This window comes from Psittacula echo (genome assembly GCF_963264785.1).
Source record: "Psittacula echo genome assembly, chromosome: 8".
In the NCBI taxonomy this organism is placed as follows: Eukaryota; Metazoa; Chordata; class Aves; order Psittaciformes; family Psittacidae; genus Psittacula; species Psittacula echo.
This window is the reverse complement of record NC_137744.1, coordinates 3,990,175-4,012,878: the sequence shown is the minus strand read 5'-3', so window position 1 is coordinate 4,012,878 and position 22,704 is coordinate 3,990,175. Positions and strand designations below refer to the sequence as shown.

The 22,704-nt window shown below is 42.3% G+C and overlaps 1 protein-coding gene across 2 annotated transcripts; it reads left to right on the top strand.

Annotated features, from left to right (window-relative positions):
• The first annotated feature begins 55 nt into the window (after positions 1-55).
• LOC308224513 (heat shock factor protein 3-like) lies at positions 56-18,989 on the top strand. 2 transcript variants are annotated; one of them, XM_080624506.1, is made up of 13 exons: positions 56-287; positions 1,629-1,737; positions 3,370-3,497; positions 6,244-6,368; positions 7,238-7,313; positions 8,045-8,106; positions 8,521-8,602; positions 8,884-9,017; positions 9,450-9,695; positions 13,784-13,889; positions 14,449-14,514; positions 15,722-15,788; positions 16,353-18,989. In XM_080624506.1, exons 1-13 carry the CDS (start codon positions 150-152, stop codon positions 16,682-16,684), a joined length of 1,671 nt encoding a protein of 556 aa, XP_080480632.1. In that variant the 5' UTR covers positions 56-149; the 3' UTR covers positions 16,685-18,989. The 2 variants fall into 2 exon arrangements, with proteins under 2 accessions (XP_080480632.1, XP_080480633.1); XM_080624507.1 differs by lacking the exon at positions 56-287 and adding an exon at positions 554-846.
• Positions 18,990-22,704: the final 3,715 nt, after the last annotated feature.

The following is a 22,704-nucleotide window of genomic DNA, read 5'->3' as shown; positions in this document are numbered from 1 at the left end:
GCCGGGCGAGGCTGAGGGAGGGGCTTGCAGGAGATCACCAAAGAGCGAGCTCCCTGGGCCGAGGGCAACGCCCTTCGTGGCGTCACGGCCGCCGTTGGCCGCTCCGCCCTCCCCCGGCCCGTTGCACGAGTGCGCGGCCCGGCCTGAGAATGCGGGAAGGGTTGGCGCTGCCTGGCGGCCCCGGCGCTGCCCCGGGGCCCGGCTTCGCTCCGGTGCCCGGTTTCCTGGCGAAGCTCTGGGCGCTGGTAGAGGACCCGCAGAGCGACGACGTCATCGGTTGGAGCAGGGTGAGGACGGCCCGCAGGGCCCTGGCCCGGCCGGGCACCGCCACCGCCATCCGCGGGGCGGAGAGGAGAGGGGAGCGGAGCGGAGGGCCTGGGGCGGCACGAAGCTGGTGGCGGGCCAGGGCCAGGACCTGGGAGGCACCCCGGGGAGGTTGCTGGATGTCCCGGAGCGGTTGGGGTGGAATCGCTGGGTCGGCGCTGCGGGGCTCTGCGGGCGGGGCGGCGACGCCTGCTCCGCCGCGGGTTGTGGGACCGGCAAGGAGGTGGGGCCAGGAGTGGCATGAGCGGTGGCTGGGGAGGGCCCCAGGCCTCTGGGAAGCTGGCGGGTCGGGAGTCCTTCGGCCGGCTCCGGGCAGCAGCGAAGCGTGGGGGGGGGCAGGCCTCTGTTGTGGCGGGCGGAACCGGCGGGTGCGAAGGTTGCGGGGCCGGACGCGACCCCGCGGCGGGGGGCGGGCTCTGCCTGTGCAGACGCCACAGGGGGAGCGGGTCCCGGTGCCAACCTCCCAAATGGCCCGCCCCCAGCGCAGAGCGGTGACGTTCCGTGGAAAACGCACTTTAAGAAGTAATTAATTTGTAATTTTCCCTTCCTGCCATAGGAAGGTTGGGCCGCTTTGGCCTGAGCGCCTTCGGGCGCTGTACGGCTGAGATCTGGGACGGGAATGGTGTTATTTCTGTCTCCTGTCACTATTACATCCCTTGGAATTTCTCCACTTGTTTTTCCCCAGAGAGTCAGCCATTACAAAGGCAAAGAAGAAAATAACCATTTTTGCTCTTTTTGTGACCAATATAAAACTGCCACAAAAGACCTGCCGGGTTTCAGGAAGTTTGAGCTTGAGAATAGGCTAAATGCGAAGGTGCTTGTGTCGTAGTTACACTTCCTCACCGCTGGGCTGTGTGGTCTGAACTTTCTGTAGCTCGGCAACGCTCCTTGGTTATTTTGAGTGGTGACATAGTCCTTACAATGGAAGAATCTTGTCAGGGGCTGGGCAAACTGACCGAGGAGATAAAAGCCCTCTAGTGGCATGACTTCCATTGTGCTGGAGCAATAGTTATGTTTCCTGTGGGCAAAGAGAGTGACACATACACCGGGGTTTCAGACGATTTTTTCTATGGCCTAAGACAAAACTTCAGGAGCTTTAAAACTTCAGGTTTTAAAAAATGCCCCATTCAGTAGAAATCTTCTGTGTAACTGTCTTTTTGGATCCAAGCTTTTTAGTACAGGCCTAAGTACTCGGAAGTGCTCACACAGACTGTTTGGCCCTGCCCTGCTGTCCCTGTTGATTTATGGTCTTGATGCCTTAGAAAAATTGTGCCTGTTCTCTGTTACTTTTGCTTATTTCCTAGAATGGTGAGAATTTCTGCATTCTGGATGAGCAGAGGTTTGCCAAGGAGCTACTCCCCAAGTACTTCAAACACAACAATATCTCCAGCTTTATACGACAACTTAACATGTGTAAGCATCAGCTGTTCTTATGTGTCCTTTCTGCTAAGTTCATTGCTACGTGGTATTGATTTGAAATTCTTTAAACAAAACAATTGGCTTGGCAGGCCCCTGAAAACCTGAATTCTGGTCTCAAGTTTGCTTTGCAAAAGAAAAGAACGTAGAGCCTGGCTTAGTTCTTGCTTTCTGTGTTTTGAGCAGTGACTGTAAAAAATACTGTTTAATGTGGTGGTACCTAAAGCTTGGATAGAGTTTTCTGGGCTCCAGTGGTAGTGTTAATTGTACCTAGAGGAACAGAGACCATACCTACACCCATGTATCTAGTATATAAAAAAAAAAATAATTGCCTAGATCCTGCTGTTGCCTGCATTGTTGTGTTGAAACAATATTAGTGACGCTGATGGATCAAGCTGGACTGAGTTTCTCATTATGTTTTCTGTGCTCTACATCTGAGTATCACGTAGCCTCCCATTGCACATGTACAACTTGTACAGGCAAAGAGCTGGAGGGAGGAGGTGATTCAAAGATACAGTACAATGTACAGAGCTGCCACACAGCAGAAATGGTTGTTCTGCAGCATATAGCTTATGGGCTGAGTGAAGGTACAAACTGCATAGAAGGTGGCCATCTTGCTTAGATATTCCGTGTGGAGTAAGGGGCAGGAACTCTCTGTCCTTGCCCAGTAGGTTTGCATGATCTCTCTACCTGATGCCTGTTTAGATTTTGACTGACATGAGAAAGCTTACCTTTAGCCTCTTGACACAAGGTGGATGTTGCTGTTTGTGTTAAGTCTTCATCATTTAGGTGTCAAAGGATAATGCAAACAAGCAGTTGTCAGTTGCCTTGCAGCAAGGGCAAATGCTAAAATGCGAATATTCCTGTGAATACATGCAATGTGATGGCAGTGTCCTTTTCCTGCTGGACCCATTCTAGCTTCAGGTGAAGTTTTCTTATGGTAGTGCTGTTGGGGCGCAGTGAAACAGAAATACATTAACTATGTTAAAATATTGAGCGAGAAGAGAGAGAAATTGATCCGTCAACTGTATTTTGTGTCTACCCTGTGGTACTCGAAGCAGGGTTGCAGTGATGGGCATATAGCTGACAATGTCTTATTCCATGCAGGCAGTCTGGTATAGAGAAAGTACTCTGTGTGCATGTGTTGCATAGGCTGAGAACTGATTTTTCCTCCTTTATTCTGTAGACCCTGGTGGTACATGACAGCATTTGTTTTGATTTGTAGTTGTTTGGGATTATAGGCATGAAAAGGAAGGTACACTGTTCCACTGCTCCTACTGGGGCAAGATTTTATTCGAGATGTCCTTATAACTCTGATTTGTAACTCACTTCTGTGGTTACTTGGACATCCCTGTCTTGCTGCAGACACTAGCTGGCCTCTGCCATGCGTGCTGTTCGTACGATCTGTGAGGTCATTTGATGGTATTGTGGACATGTTCTCTAGTTGTGAAGACTGGAGCAGTCAAATCACTGAGCACCAAAGAAAAGCTATTTTGGCTGGTTTCCATAGTTTCTGCTCCCACTGACTGTAGTGCTTCAGGTGTTTCAGTAGCCTTGGGGTTTTCTTTAGCTGTATGCTGTTACAGTCAGCTTTGCACTGAAAGAAATGACTTTGATGTGTATCCACAGATGGTTTCAGGAAGGTGATTGCCCTGGAGAATGGTATGATTACAGCAGAGAAAAGCTCAGTCATTGAGTTCCAGCACCCTTTCTTCAAGCAAGGGAAGGCACATTTACTGGAAAACATCAAGCGCAAGGTACAATCTAAGCATGTATTTACTTCATTTTGCTATGAAAAGCAGCTGTTAAAGAGCATGTCTGGGGGCTTAAAGTACTTTACAGCCAACAAATTCCATGGGAACCAAGGTCGTGCATCATGATGCAAGACTTTGTAACTCCATCCTGAATGCCAGGCTTGGCTTGGCCTCCTCATGCCAGCATTTAGACAAAACACAAGCTGCTGTTTGGCAGTGCTCTGGAGTAGTGCCTCATCTTCATAGCTGTCACGCTCGAACCCCTTTTTCACAGAGAATTCGTATACCCACTTACAGATTAGCATGGTCTTCAATTCTGCCATCATAGAGCTGGAAAGAGTCACAAAGTGACCGAAGCAAAAGAAAATACAACCCTATTTGGTGCTTCTTGTTAAAAATTAGCAAGGGCATCAGTAATCAGTTCATTTGGGTGACTGCATAAATTGCATTATTTCTCCAAAACTATGTTGCCACTAAGCTACACCCTTATTAGTACTTTCCAGTTTTATCTTGTACATTCAGGCCTTGTCTGACCTGTTCCAGCACAGATATTTATCCTCTGTTGGCAGTTTAGAGCTCATAATATCCTCCCTGCCAGAGAAAGAAAGTATCATGATACATCACATTGACATTTGAACTGCAGAATCTTTTCTTTAGAATGTCGTAATATGGTAGCTACATTGCCCAAGTTAATAAAAGCAGAGGATAGGCTTGAGAGTCACAATTGTGTTTTGATTGATTCTCCACTGTGCTGTCTCTGCTCAGAATCACAATGGATTAAATATAGTTGTACAGTTGCTTCTCTGACTCAGGCCTGTGCTTTCCCCAGATGCTGTAATCGCTAACTTGTCTTGGCTTGCACACCTCTCTTGCTGGGATGTTGGGGCTGTCAGCTGATGATGTTCTGTATGGCACCATGTATCCTAGGTGTGTTTCACTGGGTGGAATATTCTAGATGGAAAGACAAAAGCTCTAGTTAGTGCCAAGGACATTCACATGAAACTACTGAATAGGTTGGTGAAACATATTCTTTGTTGAACAGGAAATGTTAGTGATTTTTTGCAAAACATCTATTAATTTTCTTGTTCTTTTACTGTCTGGAATGGAGCCACATTTCAGTGCTTGCTGTAAACTGGACTTCAAGCTTCTAACAGGAATGCAAGTTTGAATGCAGGACTTCCTTTATTTACTCCCTTTTACTGTCAGTTCTGCTGAAATGCTTCAGTCTTGACACCCTTGTATCTAGGTCAGGGCTGTGAAGAGAACAATTCCTTACACTTGGGCAGAATGTTTTAGTTTGGCTGTTTTATGGGGGCAGGCTGACTGCATTTGAAATTTCGACCTGTCTGCATTTTTTGGGTGTGTTCCCCATGGAGAGGTGGTATGCTGAAGAGAAATCAGCCATGAATTTCATTTGGGATACAGCTCAATGTACCTTAGTATAACGTACTACCCACAAGAATAGTGAAGCATCTAAAAAGGTAGATGGAGAGGACTGTCAGGCCACTCAGTCCATCCTTTGTTACAAGGATTATGTTAAGAATGTAGTTGGCTATTTCTGTGGAGTAATAACCACATAGCAATTATATTCTGTTTCATCATGAAGTGATGGGATATTTGATAACACTGTAGATCCATTTCTGACTATCCCATTCTCCTTTGGAAAAAAAAGGGGTCTTGTGAGCCAACCTGCATAGAAGTTATCTAGCACTTCAGCAGGCCAGTCCCAGATGCTTTCACACACATGTCCCCCTCTTGGAATTCAGTAGAATACTAAGAAATATCATAGTGTGTTGTAGGCGACAAAGGACATCTGGTGGTTATCTGGTGCAACTCCATTTGGTTCACTTACAGTCAGCATTTAGCTAAATGATTTTTAAAATGCCCACAAAACCTGGACATGTCATTCAGATGTGTGATGCACCAGAGCTGTCTTTTACAAAATCCTGAATTGTGTTAGCCATCAGTGCCACCACCACAGAGAGAGCTGCTGAAAGAACAGGAGAAGTTAGGAATATGGAAGTGTGGGGAGGAGAGAGTGAGCTTTTTGCTTTCTGATGGCTCTTTTGCCATTGTTTAAAGAGGTGGCATTCATGAATTCTGCTGTGGGCAGAAGAGCAGAATCTGACTTTCTCGAGACAAGTCTCCAAAATTTTGGAATGTCACTGAGCAGAGAGGTAGTAGAGCAAACACCAATGGGAATCTGCAATTCAGGTAGTGTGGGATGAATTTTCAAATTGAGTAGGATGTGGCTATTTAGACACCTTTCCCTCCTACCAGTAACTTAATTGAAATGTGTTACTCCTGTGCTGGCATATTTACCTGCATGTAAAAGGAATATGATTGTCTTGTTCTTACTCCACTATGAATTATGTTTTGTTTTTATCTGGGATCTTATTCTTTGACACTAGAGGGCAATCTGTCACCAGACCTGTCAGAGCAAACACCCTAGGGAAGGCTATTTTCAGTCAGTGGTAGGTTTTTATCATGAATGACAATGGTGAACTCTCTGTCTACCCGTACAAAGAGCTAATCTCATGTTTTCATTGACAACTTTCTTTTTTTTTTGCATACAGTGTAGACTCTCCTAACGACTGTCGCCTGTAGTAATTGTTCTAGTTTGTGATGCATAAGAATTAAGTGTTACCTAACCTTTTAATGGAGTTTACAGACTAACTACACTGTTCCTGTAGAAGGGAGTATGCAAAGCACCATTTGTAGTAAAACGTGTAACCTGGTCCTGTTTTAGGTATCTGCAGTAAGAACTGAGGATCTCAAGGTCTGTGCGGAGGATTTGCACAAAGTACTCGCTGAAGTCCAAGAAATGAGAGAGCAGCAGAACAACATGGATGTCAGACTGGCTAACATGAAGAGGTAGACTCGTCTGTTTCAGAGGCACTTATGTGTTGAGTGTTGCTTAGATCTAATGGAGCTTGACTCGAAATGTGGGGTTCATTTGAACTGGAAATGGGTGAAGCTGTATTTTTATTAAGAATTCCCATTCCATCCCACACAACATTCTGTACTTTGTTTCATTTTATAATTCAGTTGCAGACCAGAGATGAAGACTGGGAATTTTTTGACTGTTTTGAGATTTCATTTTGGTTGCCATCACCTGTAGTAGTTTTCTAGGACAATCAAAGTACTTCCTTTTCAAAACAAAAAAACCCAGGATTAAATGAGGTGAGGGAGAATTAGCCTTTGGTTTTCTTTTTAACTGAAAGTGGACTTTGCATGTCCTCATCAGATTCTTTTTGTACAGGCACTGGTAATTCATTCAGGTCATTGGTATGCACGCAGGTGTCAACTAAAGTTCAGGAGATACCTTCACTTCACTCCCTCTATTCCTTGAAAACAACCAACCAACCAAAAAAACCCCATTGAAGACTAACTTTGAAACTGTTCTCTGATGGTCTCTGTTACACTCAGCCTGTTTTCAGACACTGAGTTTTATTCTAAGGTTTTAAGGCTTTGAAGGAATACTGCAGATCAGGATTATTGATGGAGCAGAAGAGGTTAAGAATGTCCTTACTAGTTAGAGTTTGGTTCTGCCTGATGGAAAATTGAGCCAATTTAACACAGAGTTTGTACTAGTGGATTGGATTAACTGATTGTTAGTTATCCGTGGAAGGAATGTTGCCATTGGTCCTGCAAGGTACTGTGAAAGTTTGAAAGCTGTAAAACTAGAGCATATAAAGTAAATTCTGTTCATCCTCTGTCTTCTGATTTATTCTGCATTGCAGAGAAAATAAGGCCCTGTGGAAAGAAGTGGCAGTTCTAAGGCAGAAGCACAGTCAACAACAGAAGCTGCTGTCTAAGGTACCATTGCAGCATCTTCAGTGCTACCATCCTTATTCCTGCCTCTGTGATACTTCATGGCATTCTTTGCTTATGTAGAATGACACAGAGCTGAACAGGCTATATTAATACAGCGTAAAGAAAATGTTCACAGTTCCTGAGTGTCCCAGAAGTAGCACAGCAAAGAACTACGAGCAAAACATTAAGGAAAAGTTGTAGTAAAAAAGATTTGCTTGTGTTTGAAATCTCAGTGATTTTCATTTGGAGAGAAATCAGTAAATCAAGCTGACCTGGGGTAAACTTGAGGCTGGAGGCAGTGCATGGTAACAGGAACCTAAAACAAGAAATTGCAGGTACATGGAATGTAGTCTGTGAAAGATCGTGGACCAAGAAAAAAATAGCCCATTCAAGAAGTCAGCTTGGATCCGAGAAAGTATAGGAGCTTCTGCACTGGAACAGATTTTCTCTGGTTTATCCTTCAGCTCTTTCTGGTCTGGAATCCTCTAGTGATTTGTGGTGTTACATTACATTTAGAAAAAAAAAGCCAAAAACTGTCCAAGGGGGGTATTTTTTCAATGCCATCGGTAACTGTCATTTTGATTTTAAGACACAAACAGAAATGGATTTGTAATTTACCTACTAATTTCAATCATATAACTACATAATTTTGTAGTAAAAACTGAATTATTAAGTTAACATTAGGATTGCTGTGCTGACTACTTGGTTTTTGTCTGTATGTTTTTCCTTTTTAGATTCTTCAATTTATACTAAGTTTGATGCGAGGAAATTATATTGTTGGGGTCAAAAGAAAAAGGTAATTACTGGATAGTTCAAAAATCAGTTTCAAATGTGAATTATAGGGATAAATCAGCTTCTAGGAGCAAGATACTTAAAGTGTATGAAGAATATTTTTATCACTTGTATATTCAAACTTGCATAAAGCACCAAATTAAGATTTCTACTTCTTTGTCGCTAAAAAAATTGCTGAGAAGAGACTATACATCTTGAATTCTGAAGGGCAGAGTTATGAAAAATAGTACTCTTTCAAAATTTAACAAAAAGTTTGTTTAGATTGCAGCCTGTCTGCAGTACACTTGGTAAAAAACATTTCTAAAGGCCAGTTATCTTAGAAGTGGAAAAATGGTTGTTCTTACCTTTACTGCATGTATTTGGCATTGCTACAGCCTTTTACTGTGGGACTGTATACTAAAGCCATGTTTTGTCTCAGGTCTCTAACAGATGCTGCAGGTGCTTCACCTTCCAAATACAGTCGTCAGTATGTTTGCATACCTGTTGAAAGTGGCCAAGCAGTAAGTTTTCCCAGGGAAAGAGTCGATGGGTTGGACAGGATGATACACAGTGGTCTCAAAGTCTTCCGTGTAACTCTTAATACCCTAGTCTTACAATCAGATGCACTCCATTTTGAAATGGGCAGCTTTAAAGCATTGCTATCGTGGAGGTCAGTACAACTAGTAAAAGATGAACTCTGAGCAGGACAGAGAAGGTGCAAAAACAAAGAAAAAAAAAAAAAAGACCTTTAAGACCTTTTTGTTTTACTCATTCTGCTCATTCTGTTTGCTGTATCCTGCAGATGGCTTTTTCTGAACATAGTGCAGATGACGAGGATGGAAATGGTACAGGTCTCATCCTTCGAGATATCACCGATACCGTGGAAAATGCCACCAGCGGTCTTCCTGCTGTGGCACACACAAGTGGCAGAGCCAGGTACGTTTAAAGGATGTGGAAGTATTTATGCCTAGGTTGTTACTAGGTAGTTACATTTGTGTAAGTGATCCATATGAATCCTGGGAAACAGCTTCTCTGAATTTTTACTCCATTTGTGCATGACAGGCCTGTTGATAGGCTGCCTTTTTTGCAGTGTGTAGCATTAGTCATGGTGAGCAAAGATTTTTAGGAGCTCATGTCTCTTCAGGAGTATCTGAAAGGCTGTCAAGCTGATTGCACTTGAAGTTTAATTTTCTGATGCTTTTCTGTCTATTCAACAAATAAGCACATACTAACTTTTTGACTGACTAGGGACATGAATGCATATATTGATTACAAATAATCCAAAATGTATCTAAGTTATTAATAAACAAACCAAGAGCCAGTTGATGATTTCTCCTGTGTTTTGTTTCTCTTTGGGTAATATTTCAGAGAGCCACAGGCCCCTGTGGATCCTGACTTACCTATTTGTCAAGTATCACAGCCAAATGTGTTAAATTGTGCAGAATCTATCCCACCAGTTCATATAAATGATGTCAACAGACTCAGTGAAACAGGAAATGTTGCTGTGGAACTCCATACTGCACAACCTAATACTCCAGAAGACCCTGTGTCAGTGATTGACTCCATCTTGAATGAGAGTAACTCTGGAAACCAAAACGATCCTTTGCTGGACAGGTATTAACTTGTTTCTGGAAACTGTTACGCTGTTACCATCATGTGGGATCTTGTCAAAGTTCCAGGGGATGTGTTTAGCAGAACATTGTGATTTAGGTCTTTAAATGTTGTTGAACTGAGTTGTTTGCTTCTTTGTTGGTAGGTCTTTAAAAAGACAAGTGTTAGTGTTGCACACTAAAAGCAGGGCAAATTCATCTGTCATGTCTCTGATAATGCGTATGCCTGACTTCTGTATCAGCCTGTCACTGTGCACACACCCAGCAGTCACTACGATTAAAACGTTAGCGACATTCTGCATTAATTTCAGGTATAAGTTTTGGTCCCAAGCTTGTACGCCAGTTATCATATAAGTCCAAGTTATGACCGATGCAATTTCATACATAAGGGTCCTGAAGGTTCAATTTGCCATGTCTTCTCTGGCTCTGGTGCTTGCTTTATTCTTGAATAATGTATCCAAGCAGGTCGTTCCTTTATCTTCACTGCTGTAAAGGTGGTCAATAATATCTGGTACAATCCACTCCACTTCTCCTGTAGAGGATCTCCTGAAAAATTCTTAACGTAAACCCAGTCTCCTGATCTGAAAGGGTGAATCGGATAATCCAGATCTCTTGCTCTTGTCCCTAATATTCTCTTATTTATCTCTTCTAATTGTTTTCCCAGATTGATCAGAAACTGTCGGAGATGGCCTTCTCCCACTTCCTGAAGACTTTCTCCTTTAAACTGGGACTGATATGGTCTTTCGTATAAAATTTCAAATGGACTAACCTCTTCTTTCAACCAAGGTTTAGTTTGAATTCTTAATAGAGCCAGTGGTAAAGCTTGGTACCAACATAAATACGTTTCCTGACATATTTTACTAACCTGTTGTTTGATCAGATGGTTCATCTTTTCTACTTGCCCACTGGCCTGAGGCCTGTATGGAACATGTAGTTGCCAATCAATTTCTAATTTTTTGGCTAATTTCTTGTAACAATTTTACACTAAAGTGCTAGCCTCGGTTGGAAGAAGTTGCCTCTGGTACTCCAAAACGAGATATTATCTCGTTTAACAATGTTTTAATTACTTGTCTTGCATTATTTATCCTACAAGGGAATGCTTCTGGCCAGCCTGGAAAAGTATCCGTTAACACCAACAAATACTGATAACCTCCTTTTCTCGGTAATTCAGAAAAATCTATTTGCCACTGCTGTCCTGGATAACTTCCTCTCCCAGTTGTCCCAATTTGATTCCTATTTTCAGTTTTAAGATTATTCATAAGACAGAGCTGACATTGTTTTGTCACTAATTGAACTGTGGTGTATAGATTCCTTCCTACAATTTGTTTGTTTAAGTATTTATACAAATAGCTACTACGCCAATGAGTTTTATTATGTTCCTCCTGAACTAACTTCCAGAGTTGGTTATAGGAGATTACGATTCGCCCATCAGGTATCTGAACCCAGCCCTCTTTGTTTTCCTGTCCTTTGAGATCTTCAAACAATTTTCTATCCTGTTATCCTATCTAATACCTAGGTTTAGATTTCTCAGTTGTTAGTTTGCCATCAGGGATTAAGGACATGATTTTAGATTGTTCAGCTGCTCATTTGGCTTCAAAATCGGCCAAATTATTTCCAATTTTGTGATCAGTCACCTTATTGATGCCCTCTACAATACATAATAGCTACTTCTTCAGGTAGATGAACAGCTTCCGGTAGCTGTAGAATTTCTGTAGCATGTTTAATCTGTTTCCCTTGTGTGTTCAAAAGTCCTCGTTCTTTCCAGATAGCACCATGTGCATGGACCACACCAAATACATATTTAGAATCAGTCCAAATATTTATCCTTTTGTCTTTAGCCAATTCCAGGGCTCTCATTAATGCTGTTATTTCTGCCTTCTGGGCAGAGGTGTTCACAGGTGAAGGTTTAGCTTCTATTACCTGTGAAGTTGTGGTAATGGCATATCCTGCCTTTCATTCACAATTTTTCATGAAGCTGCTACCATCAGTAAACCAAGAATCAGCATCTTCCAGAGGTTTTTCTTTCAAATCTGGTCTGCTCGAATATACAGTCTCTATAGTGACCAAGCAGTCGTGTGGTAGTGGTTCTGTCGATTGTTCCTGCAAAAAGGATGCAGAACACCATAACCATGGATCCAAAGTCTGCACCATCCAATCATTCCCAGGAATGCCTGGAGCTCCTTGACAGTCAACGGTCGTGGAATCTGACAAATGGCTTCTTTTCTAGCAGCTACAAGTTCTCTCTGTCTCCTGTTATTTCATATCCTAGGTAGGAAACTTGGGTTTGGATTAGTTGGGGCTTTTGTTTGGATACCTGATAACCATTCAGTCCCAGAAAATTTAATAATTCCACCATCCACTGGCTACATTCTTCCTTTGTTTCAGTAGCAATTAATAGGTCATCCACATATTGTAACAGAGTCTCTGCCTGAGTAGGCGGCTTCCATAATTCTAGTTCTCGTGCTGATTTCCAAAAGTTGTTGGACTGTTTTTAAACCCCTGTGGTAATACTGTCCAAGTTAATTGGGTTTTTCTTTCTGTGTCAGGATTTTCCCATTCAAAAGCAAATAATTTTGGCTTTCTTTGGCTAATGGTAAGCAAAAGAAAGCGTACTTTAAATCCAGGACGGCAGACCATTTCTGGTGTAATTTTAGTTTGGTCAATAAAGCATATGGATTAGCCACCACAGGGTGGATGTCCTCTACTATTTTATTTATTGCCCGTAAATCTTGAACTAGCCTATAGCTTTTCCCATCTGCTTTCTTTACTGGTAAAATGGGGGTGTTATATTCCGATTCACATTCCACTAATAAACCATATTTTAAAAATTTATCAATTATTTCTTTAATTCCCCTTCGAACTGGGCAGCCCCCCCTTTTTATTTCAATTTTAATAGGCAAAGCATTCTTTGCCTTACCTGGAATTTCTGATGCCCAAACTCCTGGGTTTGCCTGATTGAGGATTTCTTCTACTTCGGGGGAATTGGACTTCCTGATTTCCTGTTGAATTAGTGACACACTCAAAGCTTCACACACCAGCCATCATATTGCCTATTAGTGGCACTGCCAAGTGCTGCCAAACAGTGGATCAAGAGTAGTGGTTTCAGGAGACCGTTGTGTGCTGCTTTGTCTCTGAGAACTGGATATAGATTTGTGTTGGTGATAGTCTGATATTTCACTTTCTTTGCCCCTCATTTTTGCAAAGGTTAATTTCCTTTGTGCATTGTCAGATCAGATTCACCTCGGGATCAAAATCATGCAGGCTGTGGTTTCACATGCAGCAGCACTGCTGTTTAAGCAGTTCCCAGCTCTGCACAGCCCCTAAGCTTCATCAGTGCTGTCATTTGTATGACTGCAGGGTGAGCTGGGTTAAGGACAAAACAGTAGTTCTTTCTCCTGACAGCTTTTCTACTGTGGTTAACTTCAGGTAGGAAGTGCTGAGATGATATGTCACAGCACTTGCTGTGACCTGAAGGCCTTCTAATGTCTCATCTCATTGGCACTGCAACACGGGGTGATGCCTTGGAACTGTCTGCTGCTGGTAGTTGAGTATTCCAGTGCAGGAGGTAGCTTGCAGCACAGCAAAGAGTTCAGTACTGGTGCTGTGCGTGCAGCTCCCTTTCCACTTTAGTCAGTGTCCCTTGAATCATGCCCTGTCCTTGGAAATGCATACAATTTGGCAACAATCTGATGTTTCAGTATAGGAAAACACCTACTGTTCCTTCAGATCCAAATTGTTTCCAGCTCTTTGTTATTATTTGTTGTCACCAGGTGAAAGCCATTGGACCTTATTTTAAACAGATGTTGGTTTATAGTCTGGGATCCAAGAACATTCAAAAGATATTAAAATGAAGGAGGAAGTAGGTATGGAAGGAGGAACTGCCTTTTGATATGGTAGCTGTTATTGTATTTGCAGTTCAGATAGTCTTCCCTGTACCTGTCCTTCAAAGAGTTGGACCGTGAAAAGTGATAAAGGAATGTGGTTTCGTTAATTTGGCAATAAGCTATTCTGGAATGTGAGCAACCTGCCTGTCGTGCACAAGAAGGTCCTAACAACTGTTTCTTACAGCACTATATAATTTTGTCTTTTTAGAGAAGAAATTCAGGATTTTCTTAATTGCATCGATGCTAACCTTGAAGAGCTTCAAGCAATGTTATCTGGGAAGCAGTATAACTTTGGTTCTGAAGCTTTCAGTGATGTGAGTGTCTTTGCACTTTTTATGATTTCTGAAAAATACTGATAAGGATGCATCATGAAATTTTACTGGTTTATTCCATGTTGTAATGAGCAAGGCGGGGGAAATTCTGAAAAGCAAGTAGTTACGAATAGAGTGAGGCCATAGGCATTCTAGGAGTCTTTAACATTGTACAAAGTAACATTGAGAGCCTTTTTCAGTTCATACAGTATACCTGTTACACAGAACTCAAGGAGGGGGGGAAATGGAAAAAATTGGACTCACTTCTCCTTCTCAAGCCTTTGCCACTTATCATCGCATCCTGATTATGTAGTTATGCATTTATAATATGGAATGAAACTCAGCCATCACTGGGCAACATGGTGTCCTTCTCTTCTCCTGTGACCTCTTTTTACCACCACAGGATAAAAGGATATTGCCGTCAGCCTGTGGAGGAGCTACCTTACTTGTACTTCAGCAGATGGTGTGCTCTTTATCCTGCTTTCCTTTCAGGACCTGTCTGAAGTTTGTTTTAAGGGCCTTATTGTGTGACGTATGGTCTGGTTTTGGGGTTTTTTTTCAGACACTTAATCCTGAGCTGCCAGCCCTGGATATGAACTTGATGGAGACTTCCCCTGGCATGGAAAATGTAAGAGTAAGATTTGCTTCGATGATGGGGAGGGTTAAGAAGATGTTGAAAGCTAAAATTTCACTGATGCAGTTTGCGGATAAGGACTAGATTAATAGCACGGCATGAAACTGCAGTTTTATCTTGTCCTGCTGACTTAATGTTTCCAGTTACATATATTAATTCAGTTGGCATATATGAATTTAAGCGGGTTCTCAAGATAATTTCAATGTTATGTTCCTAGCTGCATTAATACAGTCAGTGGGCTGACTTAAGCTGCCACTTTGCTTTGAATAACCTGTTCTTTGGTTTCTGAATACACCTGGGAACATAAGGAAGAGGGTAACAAACTGGTGTGTGTTGAATTAGCTGCCTATATTGAGGAATTTTTTATTCTTATCTATTACTTCTGCACCTTCTGTTTAGAATTAGAAGGCTAGAAAATCATCTCTTTTTTTGATCAAAGAGTATTGAGAGCAGTTTCTTGGCTTATTTTTGCTAGCCTCGGGGATTCCCATGGTGTCTTTTTAGCCAAGTAATAATTAGATCTGGGTTTATAGTTCAGATGGGATTGTGTCTTCAGTCTGCCTGAAGACTCAATGAAAAGTAGTAAATGAAAAATGCAATGCAATATGCTCTATTTATTCTGATCATAGCTATATGAAATTTCCTCAGAGGACATACAAAAGTTCAGTGTCAGTTTACTTCTCTTGGTTCAGTTCCTAGAATTGACTCATGTTAGAAAAAAAACCCAAACCCTTGCAAGTGTCATTTATTTTGTAGTCCTGAAATAATATTTAGTCTAATAATAATATTTAATCTTAGGACTTCCCAGTCATAAGAGTTTAGACTACAACTGAGGCAAAATGCAGCTGTGTTCAAGCAGTGCTTGCAAGATTTAATTATATTGATGAAATCGTGCTTAACAGCGCTATTTCTTCAAGACAGACAATAGTAAAGCTTCTGGTTTGGAAGTTAAAATAAATATTTGCTAGTCAGAAACTTGTTTGGCTTTAGTAAGTTAAGTTTGTCTGTATTTGTCCATGCCTTCTCCTGAGAGCTCCTGTTTGCTGGCCCTCATGTCAACAATGGGCTCATTGCTCAAGTGTTTCAATTCTCTTCCCTCCTCCTTTCACCCTTAATTTTGTTAACCAGTCAGTGGAGACTTGGATTTTGCTTTTGTTATTTTTGTTGGTGTCAGTGTTCTTACTCTATCCATTTTGTTCAGATTGCAAACTTGGCAGAGAGCACTGAAGACCTGGGATCAAGTGAGACTGAAACAGCAGGAAGCAAAGGTGGGCAGGAAGGAACGCTGAGAGCTGTGTCAGCTCCAAACTCTTCCAAAACTGTGTACTGAAATGGAATCTTTGTAGCGAGTATTGTCATTTATCTCCTTTTTGGTCTGGGCTTAAAATTTTTATGAACACTAGGATGTTTCATTGATCTTGATGAAGCTGCACCTCAGTCTTAAGAGGCCCCATCCTGTGCCCCATGTTGGTGTTTACCATTTCCTTTTCTTATATGTGACAGTGCCATAATAGAGAGTAGAACTGCAAACATCCTTGTGGAAGTATCTCTTACATGGGCTACAGCCACCACAAATGCACACTCATTTTGCTACTCTGGTGCTGCCATTGCATGCCATATGCAGTAGGGGGCTTGGAGTTCGCTTCAGATACTCAGCAGACACAGGAGCCTTAGCTCCACCCTTGCAGCTGTGGGTTTAGTCTATCAGACCTCAGCTGTATTGTTTTCTCTAGTGAACCAAGTTTTGAAGCAGCCTCTCCAATTTTCCTTGTCTTTCCTTGCCACTTACATGACACAGGAGCCTGGAGTTTAAACTGTTTGTTTTCCCTCAGATATGCAGCTGATACAGTACAGGGCCAATCCTCTGCTTTCGTTATTCGAAGAACTACCTTCAGGTGAAGCTGCAGGGAAGATAGAGGACCCAAAAGACCTTCTGTTGCCTCCCCTGGAGGAGAAACCTGCTCTTCATCCTCCATCAGGTAGTGGAACTGTCTTGCCGCTAGCAGCTCCAGCAAGCCAAGCTGAGCGTCTGGATGCTTTGGGAATGGGTGACCCACCTCTCCTCTCAGAAGATGGGAATGGAGAGTATAAACTGTTTCCACTCTTGCTTCTTAGTCCTGTTGCTAACTTCATAGAAGAGGCCTCTGAGATAGAAACTTCTTGAACTCGCATCCTATCTGTAACTGGCTTAGCAATGAGAAATAGATAACAAAGTGGATCAGCAAGAAGTTTGACTTCTCTCCTCACCAGCTTCCTGAGTGTCATATTCTATATGGACAAACGAAAGTTCTCTTCAAGCACAGAGCACATCTGGAAAAACTGAAAGCAAGGTCAAAGCAAGAGCTGGTGGGAGTGAAGGCACTGGGTGGGGGGGGAGGAAAAACCTCCTTATAAGCATACCACAACATATTCCATAACTTTTTATCCAATATCTTTATTGCAAGAGGAGATTTGTTTGTATCCTGTTTGTAAAATTTGGCTGTTTTTTTTTTTTTCTTGGGAGGGTTCAGTTGGTTGGTTTTGTTTTATTTTATTAGCTGACTGGTAATGTGTGTAATATTTTAAACATGGTTTTTACTCTTCCTGAGAGCCTGTTTCAGTAGGTGGCTTGTCTACTGTTGGGAATTAAGATTTATTTCTGTTTTTTTAATTTTGTTTTCAATTTGAGATTTTTTTTGATAGTTTATGGCTATAGTTGTTTGCATCTGCTTAGATTACTTCCATACTCCTAGATTTGCTCCTAGGTACAGGGAACATTTTTCCTATGGAAAATTACATTTTAACGGTGGAATATTACTTTGTAACATACTAACAGACATCCATTGCCACGGATTGTAGGTGTTGTGGTAGGAAGTGCTCGCCACCCTGCATAACGCTGATTTCTCATGCACGTTGCATGGCAGTTCTTGTGGGATAGCTTGCACCTAGCTCACAGGTCATGTGTCCTCAGAAATGTTGAGTGGAACTGATTCATGTGAAGTGAAGTCCAGCAGCTTCCCTTAAAATGGGGGGGGGGGGTGAATAAACAACAAGAAAAAGAGTCATGGAGTAACTTGCGTTGACATAGGTCATTACATTAAGGTTTCTTTTCTGCTTGTGGTAACTGCTTGTTTACCTGACCCTACATGAGCACTGGACTCCTTTTGCTTGTGGAACCTTAAAGCTAAATTAACCAGCTGCATTTGAGTCCTTCGACAGCAAACTACAAAAACTAGTGTCTGCTTAATCACAAACATCTTTCTCCAAAATTCCTTTCTGCGCTGTGTTCCTAACTTCCTTGTTAGCAGGAAATTCCTAACTTCCTTGAGCAGCTGTAATGCAGACATCAGCCCCTGGTGTCAGTGAAGTAGCAAGTTCTTCACTGATACCAGGTTTGTAGCAGTCTACCGCTAGCCCACACAAACCTGAATTTTGCTGTGGTGATACCAAACTGATGGGGCTAGAAGAGCCTGGAGACAGGTTGTATAACCTGTTGTATAATTTCATGTGATGTTTCCTACCAGCACAATTACTTGAAATTTATTTCAGTTTTAGGAATTCAGGCTACCTACAGGTTTTGTTCTCTCCAGAGTTTCTGAACTTGTAAGTTTTGAGTTGATTTATATTCAAGAACCCAAGGTAATTTGATATTCTGAAGCCTAGTAGATAATGCATGATATCTATGCTGGCCTTAATTGGATTTGTGCTTCATTGTCAAATCCTTTGGTGCAGAGGAGGATCTTGCTACTGAGTGTGTATATATGTTTAATGCTTTTACAGTGTCATTTTATTCTCATGCTTCTACTGTTCTTTACCTCATGCCCCCTCATGTTTGTATCTTTTAAATTGCCTTTTGTCAAGTTTGTCTTATTCTAGCCTTTTCCAGTCTTTCATTTGCTTGCTTCTTGAGACAAAGGGCTGAATAGTCTCAAGATTTCATGAGCTAAAGGGAGAGAGGAAATGGGTGAAATGCATTTCTGTCTTGGGTTCAGGTTTGGTTTTGTTGTTTTGGGGTTTTTATTTCTTCCTGAAGGTCTCAGTTCTGCCAAGAGTTGAAGCAGTAAAAAGTAGGCTTTTCTTCTGTGCTGTTTCAACAGCACTGTGCAGACAATGACATTCTTTGAGAGGCTGATCTATAACTCTGACTTCCTGAACAGGTTAGACTGAAGTGTAGTTCCTGTTATGGATTGCTGTCATGTTCTTCCATCATGGAGTCCTCTGATCTCAGTGTATCTCACCATCAGACATTTGATCTGTTTGCATAATAGTTTTTTAATGCACTTTGTCTCTTAAGAAGTTAAGAAACCAAAGCTTAAGAAAACTGCAAATACAAACTTGTGCATCTGTGTCTGGTTTATGTACTGGTCTAGGAAAAGTGTTTGTTTATGCAAGGTTCCTAAAAGAAAAAATAAAAAAATATGACAATGCAAAGGGGAAGGCTGAGTAGAAGGAAAAATCCACATCCTGAAATAATTAAATGCAAGACTTGCAAAACCATTACTGTGTTTCTTGTACATTTGTTTTGTTTGTTCCTCTGTGTGTGCTAATACTTCCCAAACCGGCTTACTGAGTTTTCGAGAAAGGAGAGCTGTAGTGCTCTCCAGAGTATCTTATTAGGCTGGCTCAAAGGTAACGGACATGCTAAGCTTAGCCTGGCACCTGTTTGCAGAAGTGTCAGCCTGAGAAAGGAAGAAAGATAAGGTTTATGATTAATCCATATTCAACATACCATGGAATGAAAGCTTGTGGGAATGGGATTGACCACCACTGACAGTGAAGGGCCAGGCTGGCCGTGGGCATTTTGGCATTGCCTACAAATGGTGGGAGCTTACTGGGAATCAGCCTCCACATTATGCAGTGAGGGAATCTGACACAGATTTCATAGGTGGTGATATGAAAGCTCAATGGGAGTCTGTGCGAAAGTCCTGGAGGATGAAATGGCATTAAGTTGGTAAGAGTCCAGAAATTTTTGGGATACTCGGTCCCTCTGTTGACCTCTTTATAAAAAAGATTAACAAAAGCTGTCAATTTGTTGTTATCGTTGTTCACAGGGCCAGAATATTTTCCTTGATGGGGCACACAATACATACCTCTGCACGCTTCCAGTTCCCCATCTCCCTCTATCTTTTCTATAATAAACAAAGTTTACATTTTTGCTTAAATCAGCAGTTGGTATGTTTAGGCATAGACACCATCATCCCTTCCCTTAAAAAAAGGTATTAGCATCTTAAGATCATGTATCGTACAGGGTTAACTTAGATTCACTATATTACAGCTGTTAAGGGTGGTTATCAGACAGATCTGAGCATCTTCTAATACTATGGCTTCTTCCTTTAACATTACTTCTATTCTGATTTCTAGATTCATTCTATTACTTACACATATGTTAAAAAAAAGACACTGAAGCCAACAATTCAAATGCTGAGCCATGGCTCGCTGATTTTTTGCCAGTAAGTTTCAACCAAGGGGGTGTAACCTCACACAGAGTGTGAGGGGTTGTGCAGGGTCCCTGTTGCTTGATCAAAACTTGGCATCCCATGTTGCAGGATCCTAGTGTTGTACCTGCTGTACCCCACTGCCAGCACAGCAGGGCATCTGTTCTTCTTGTGAGTGTAGCCAGAGCAGCTCTTACTGTATCTCTGTCTTTAGTAACTCTCTGCCTGGTCAGAGCTTCCCAGTACTCTTTGGAAATCATGTTAGTAACAACCAAGTACAATGTAAATTCTGCTCGGATTTTTTTTTTACAGCCCTGTGCTTTCCCTTTTCCCTTTGGCGACAGGTTGGTATTTCAGCTGGGATGGGACACACAGATTACTCTTTCTCCATTTGCCAGCTCACGCTGTGGTTGCTCAGCCCAAGGACTGCCCAAGCATCCTCCATAGTCAGGCACCCACCCCATCCTTGCCTCGCTACCCTTTCCTGAAGAGCCATTTCTCTCTGGGGCTCTGCCAGGTACACTGGATGTAGTGCACCAGTGCAAATGAGCTTAAGGGACTCCAGTGAGAAAGGCCCTCAGCTCCATCAGATATGGATTAAAACATTTACTGGAGATAACATGAGAAGGAAATAGGGAACAGCATAGGTGATCTTAGCATCAGGCAGACCTCAGGCCTGGGCACAGTGCACAATGCAGAGCCCATGCTGAGGTTAACGGGCACTGTGGGCTTTACAGTTTTTGTAGGATATTCTTAGAAGAACTCTATTCATCATTTCCACTGCCAAGAAAAAGGATGCTTCAAGGAAAACGTGCTGCTCCGCTTCAAGGTAAGGGCACGGGCACAGCAGTGGTAGTATCACTGGGATATGGACAGACTCCCCTGTTAGGAAGAGGTACCCAAGCCTGTCTGCATCCACAGTGGGTGGATGACGGAGGATTACCACCCCCTCTATGCACAACAGCATGCTTGTTGGGACTGCAACTTGATGTGTAACAACTTGGTGTTACCAGTGACCACAGTTGCTTCACTATAATGCAACTTTCCGTCCTCCTCTGGCGTCAACACACACAGCTTCTGCTTCTTCTTCTTGGTTTTAGTGCCCTGTGGCTGGGAAGGAAAGGTTGGTTTTCCTTGACTTCCATGTGCTGAGAATTTACAGAACACACTCAGGCATGGCAAGCACAGTGTGAGAAAGTGAAAAGTGCCCCTCAGAGGCTCCTTTTATAATTATTATTTATATCGTCCCAGACTAGCACTCAGCACACAGACCATGTCAGCAAAGCCTTGCATTAATTATCTCATATTGCTGTGTGCTTGCTAACACAGAGCTTTCCAGAACATGAGCTCTGTCTCTCGTGGACTGTATGATGCTGCCTTATCCAGTCCCTGCTCAAAATGTTTTTCTGTCTCCTAAAACAAGATTGCTGTTTTGAAAAGCAGTTACCTGTTATCCTAGTTTCCCAAAGCAGAAGCAAGTTATTACTACGAAGGGTCATCTTAGTGTGCAGGTGTCTACTTGCATCATATAAAGGACAAGAGATCCCTCCTGCTACTGCCCCCCCCCAGCCAAACAGGTAAATGTAAATAGAAATATATAAATAAATATCTAAATATCTACACATCCTGCTTTTGTCAGCAATTTGAGTTTTAGCTTCCTGGTTTGTACATACCCTGCTAGTGGTAGGTTCCCTTATGACTTAGTCTGAGTCAGTTGAGGCTTCTGCCCTCCTGTCCAGCTGCCCATGTTCCCCAGAAAGCAATTTCTTTAATTTGAACTTAACGTATTATTTCCTCATCCTTTTATGAACCAAGAAGTAAGTGAACACTGCGACCCATACAAGCTTTTCCTGCTTCTCCCCATCCCAGCGACTGCAGATCGGAGTTGCATCTCATGGAAGATTTCTGAGGAATTGTAATGGATGGGAACCTAGCTGAGAGTTGATACCCTCTCAGGACTGAGAGGCATAACCAAGAATAGGGATTTTTGGTCGAAGTGTATTCCGTAGAGTACATATATTTATGTTCATCGTGACCATCTGAAAGAGGCAGGAAAACAGTGGTGTGCAGCTGTTCTGTGACCTTTATATGTGGCCGCACTGGGGTGCCTTGACAATGCTCTTGACACAGACGAAAGTGAAATCGTTAGAAGGTGCATGGCCCCACGAGCAAACAATTACAGAGCTGGCATAAACCCAGTTGGTTTTTAAAGGGTATAAAAGCAGGAGCCTTTTGTGGCCAAATCCAAGGCCCTACCTATGGGGGGACACACTGCATAGGAATTTTCCCAACTAGCTGGGACTCCTGGCACTGGCTGCAATGGGGCTTCCCAGCTTGGAGTGTGGATCTGGATGATGATTTGGTGGTATTTGGTGATGTATTTCTTCTTAATGATTTGATGCGTTGCTAATTTTCCGCTGTACTTTATAGATCTCTGATTTGCTGCATTGGACTCATTTACTATATATATATATATAGAGAGAGATATACCCCATTCACGTTAGTGTGCTTGTTTGCTTTAGTGTGCTTATTCACTTCCGTATGCTTGTTTAATAAACTGTGCATATTATAATGCATATTATACTGCCAGTGTGCGGTCGTTTTGTGGCATACCCTGCCTGTCAACAGAACAGGAAGGAATACAGAGCACAAGGGAGAAGCATGTGAAATCAGGTCCCAAAATCACCTGAATCTCTGTAGAACCTTTTTGTCTGCTTTATTAAGTAGCATATTTTCAGAAGCATATAGACCTTAAGCTAGTTAGATGTCT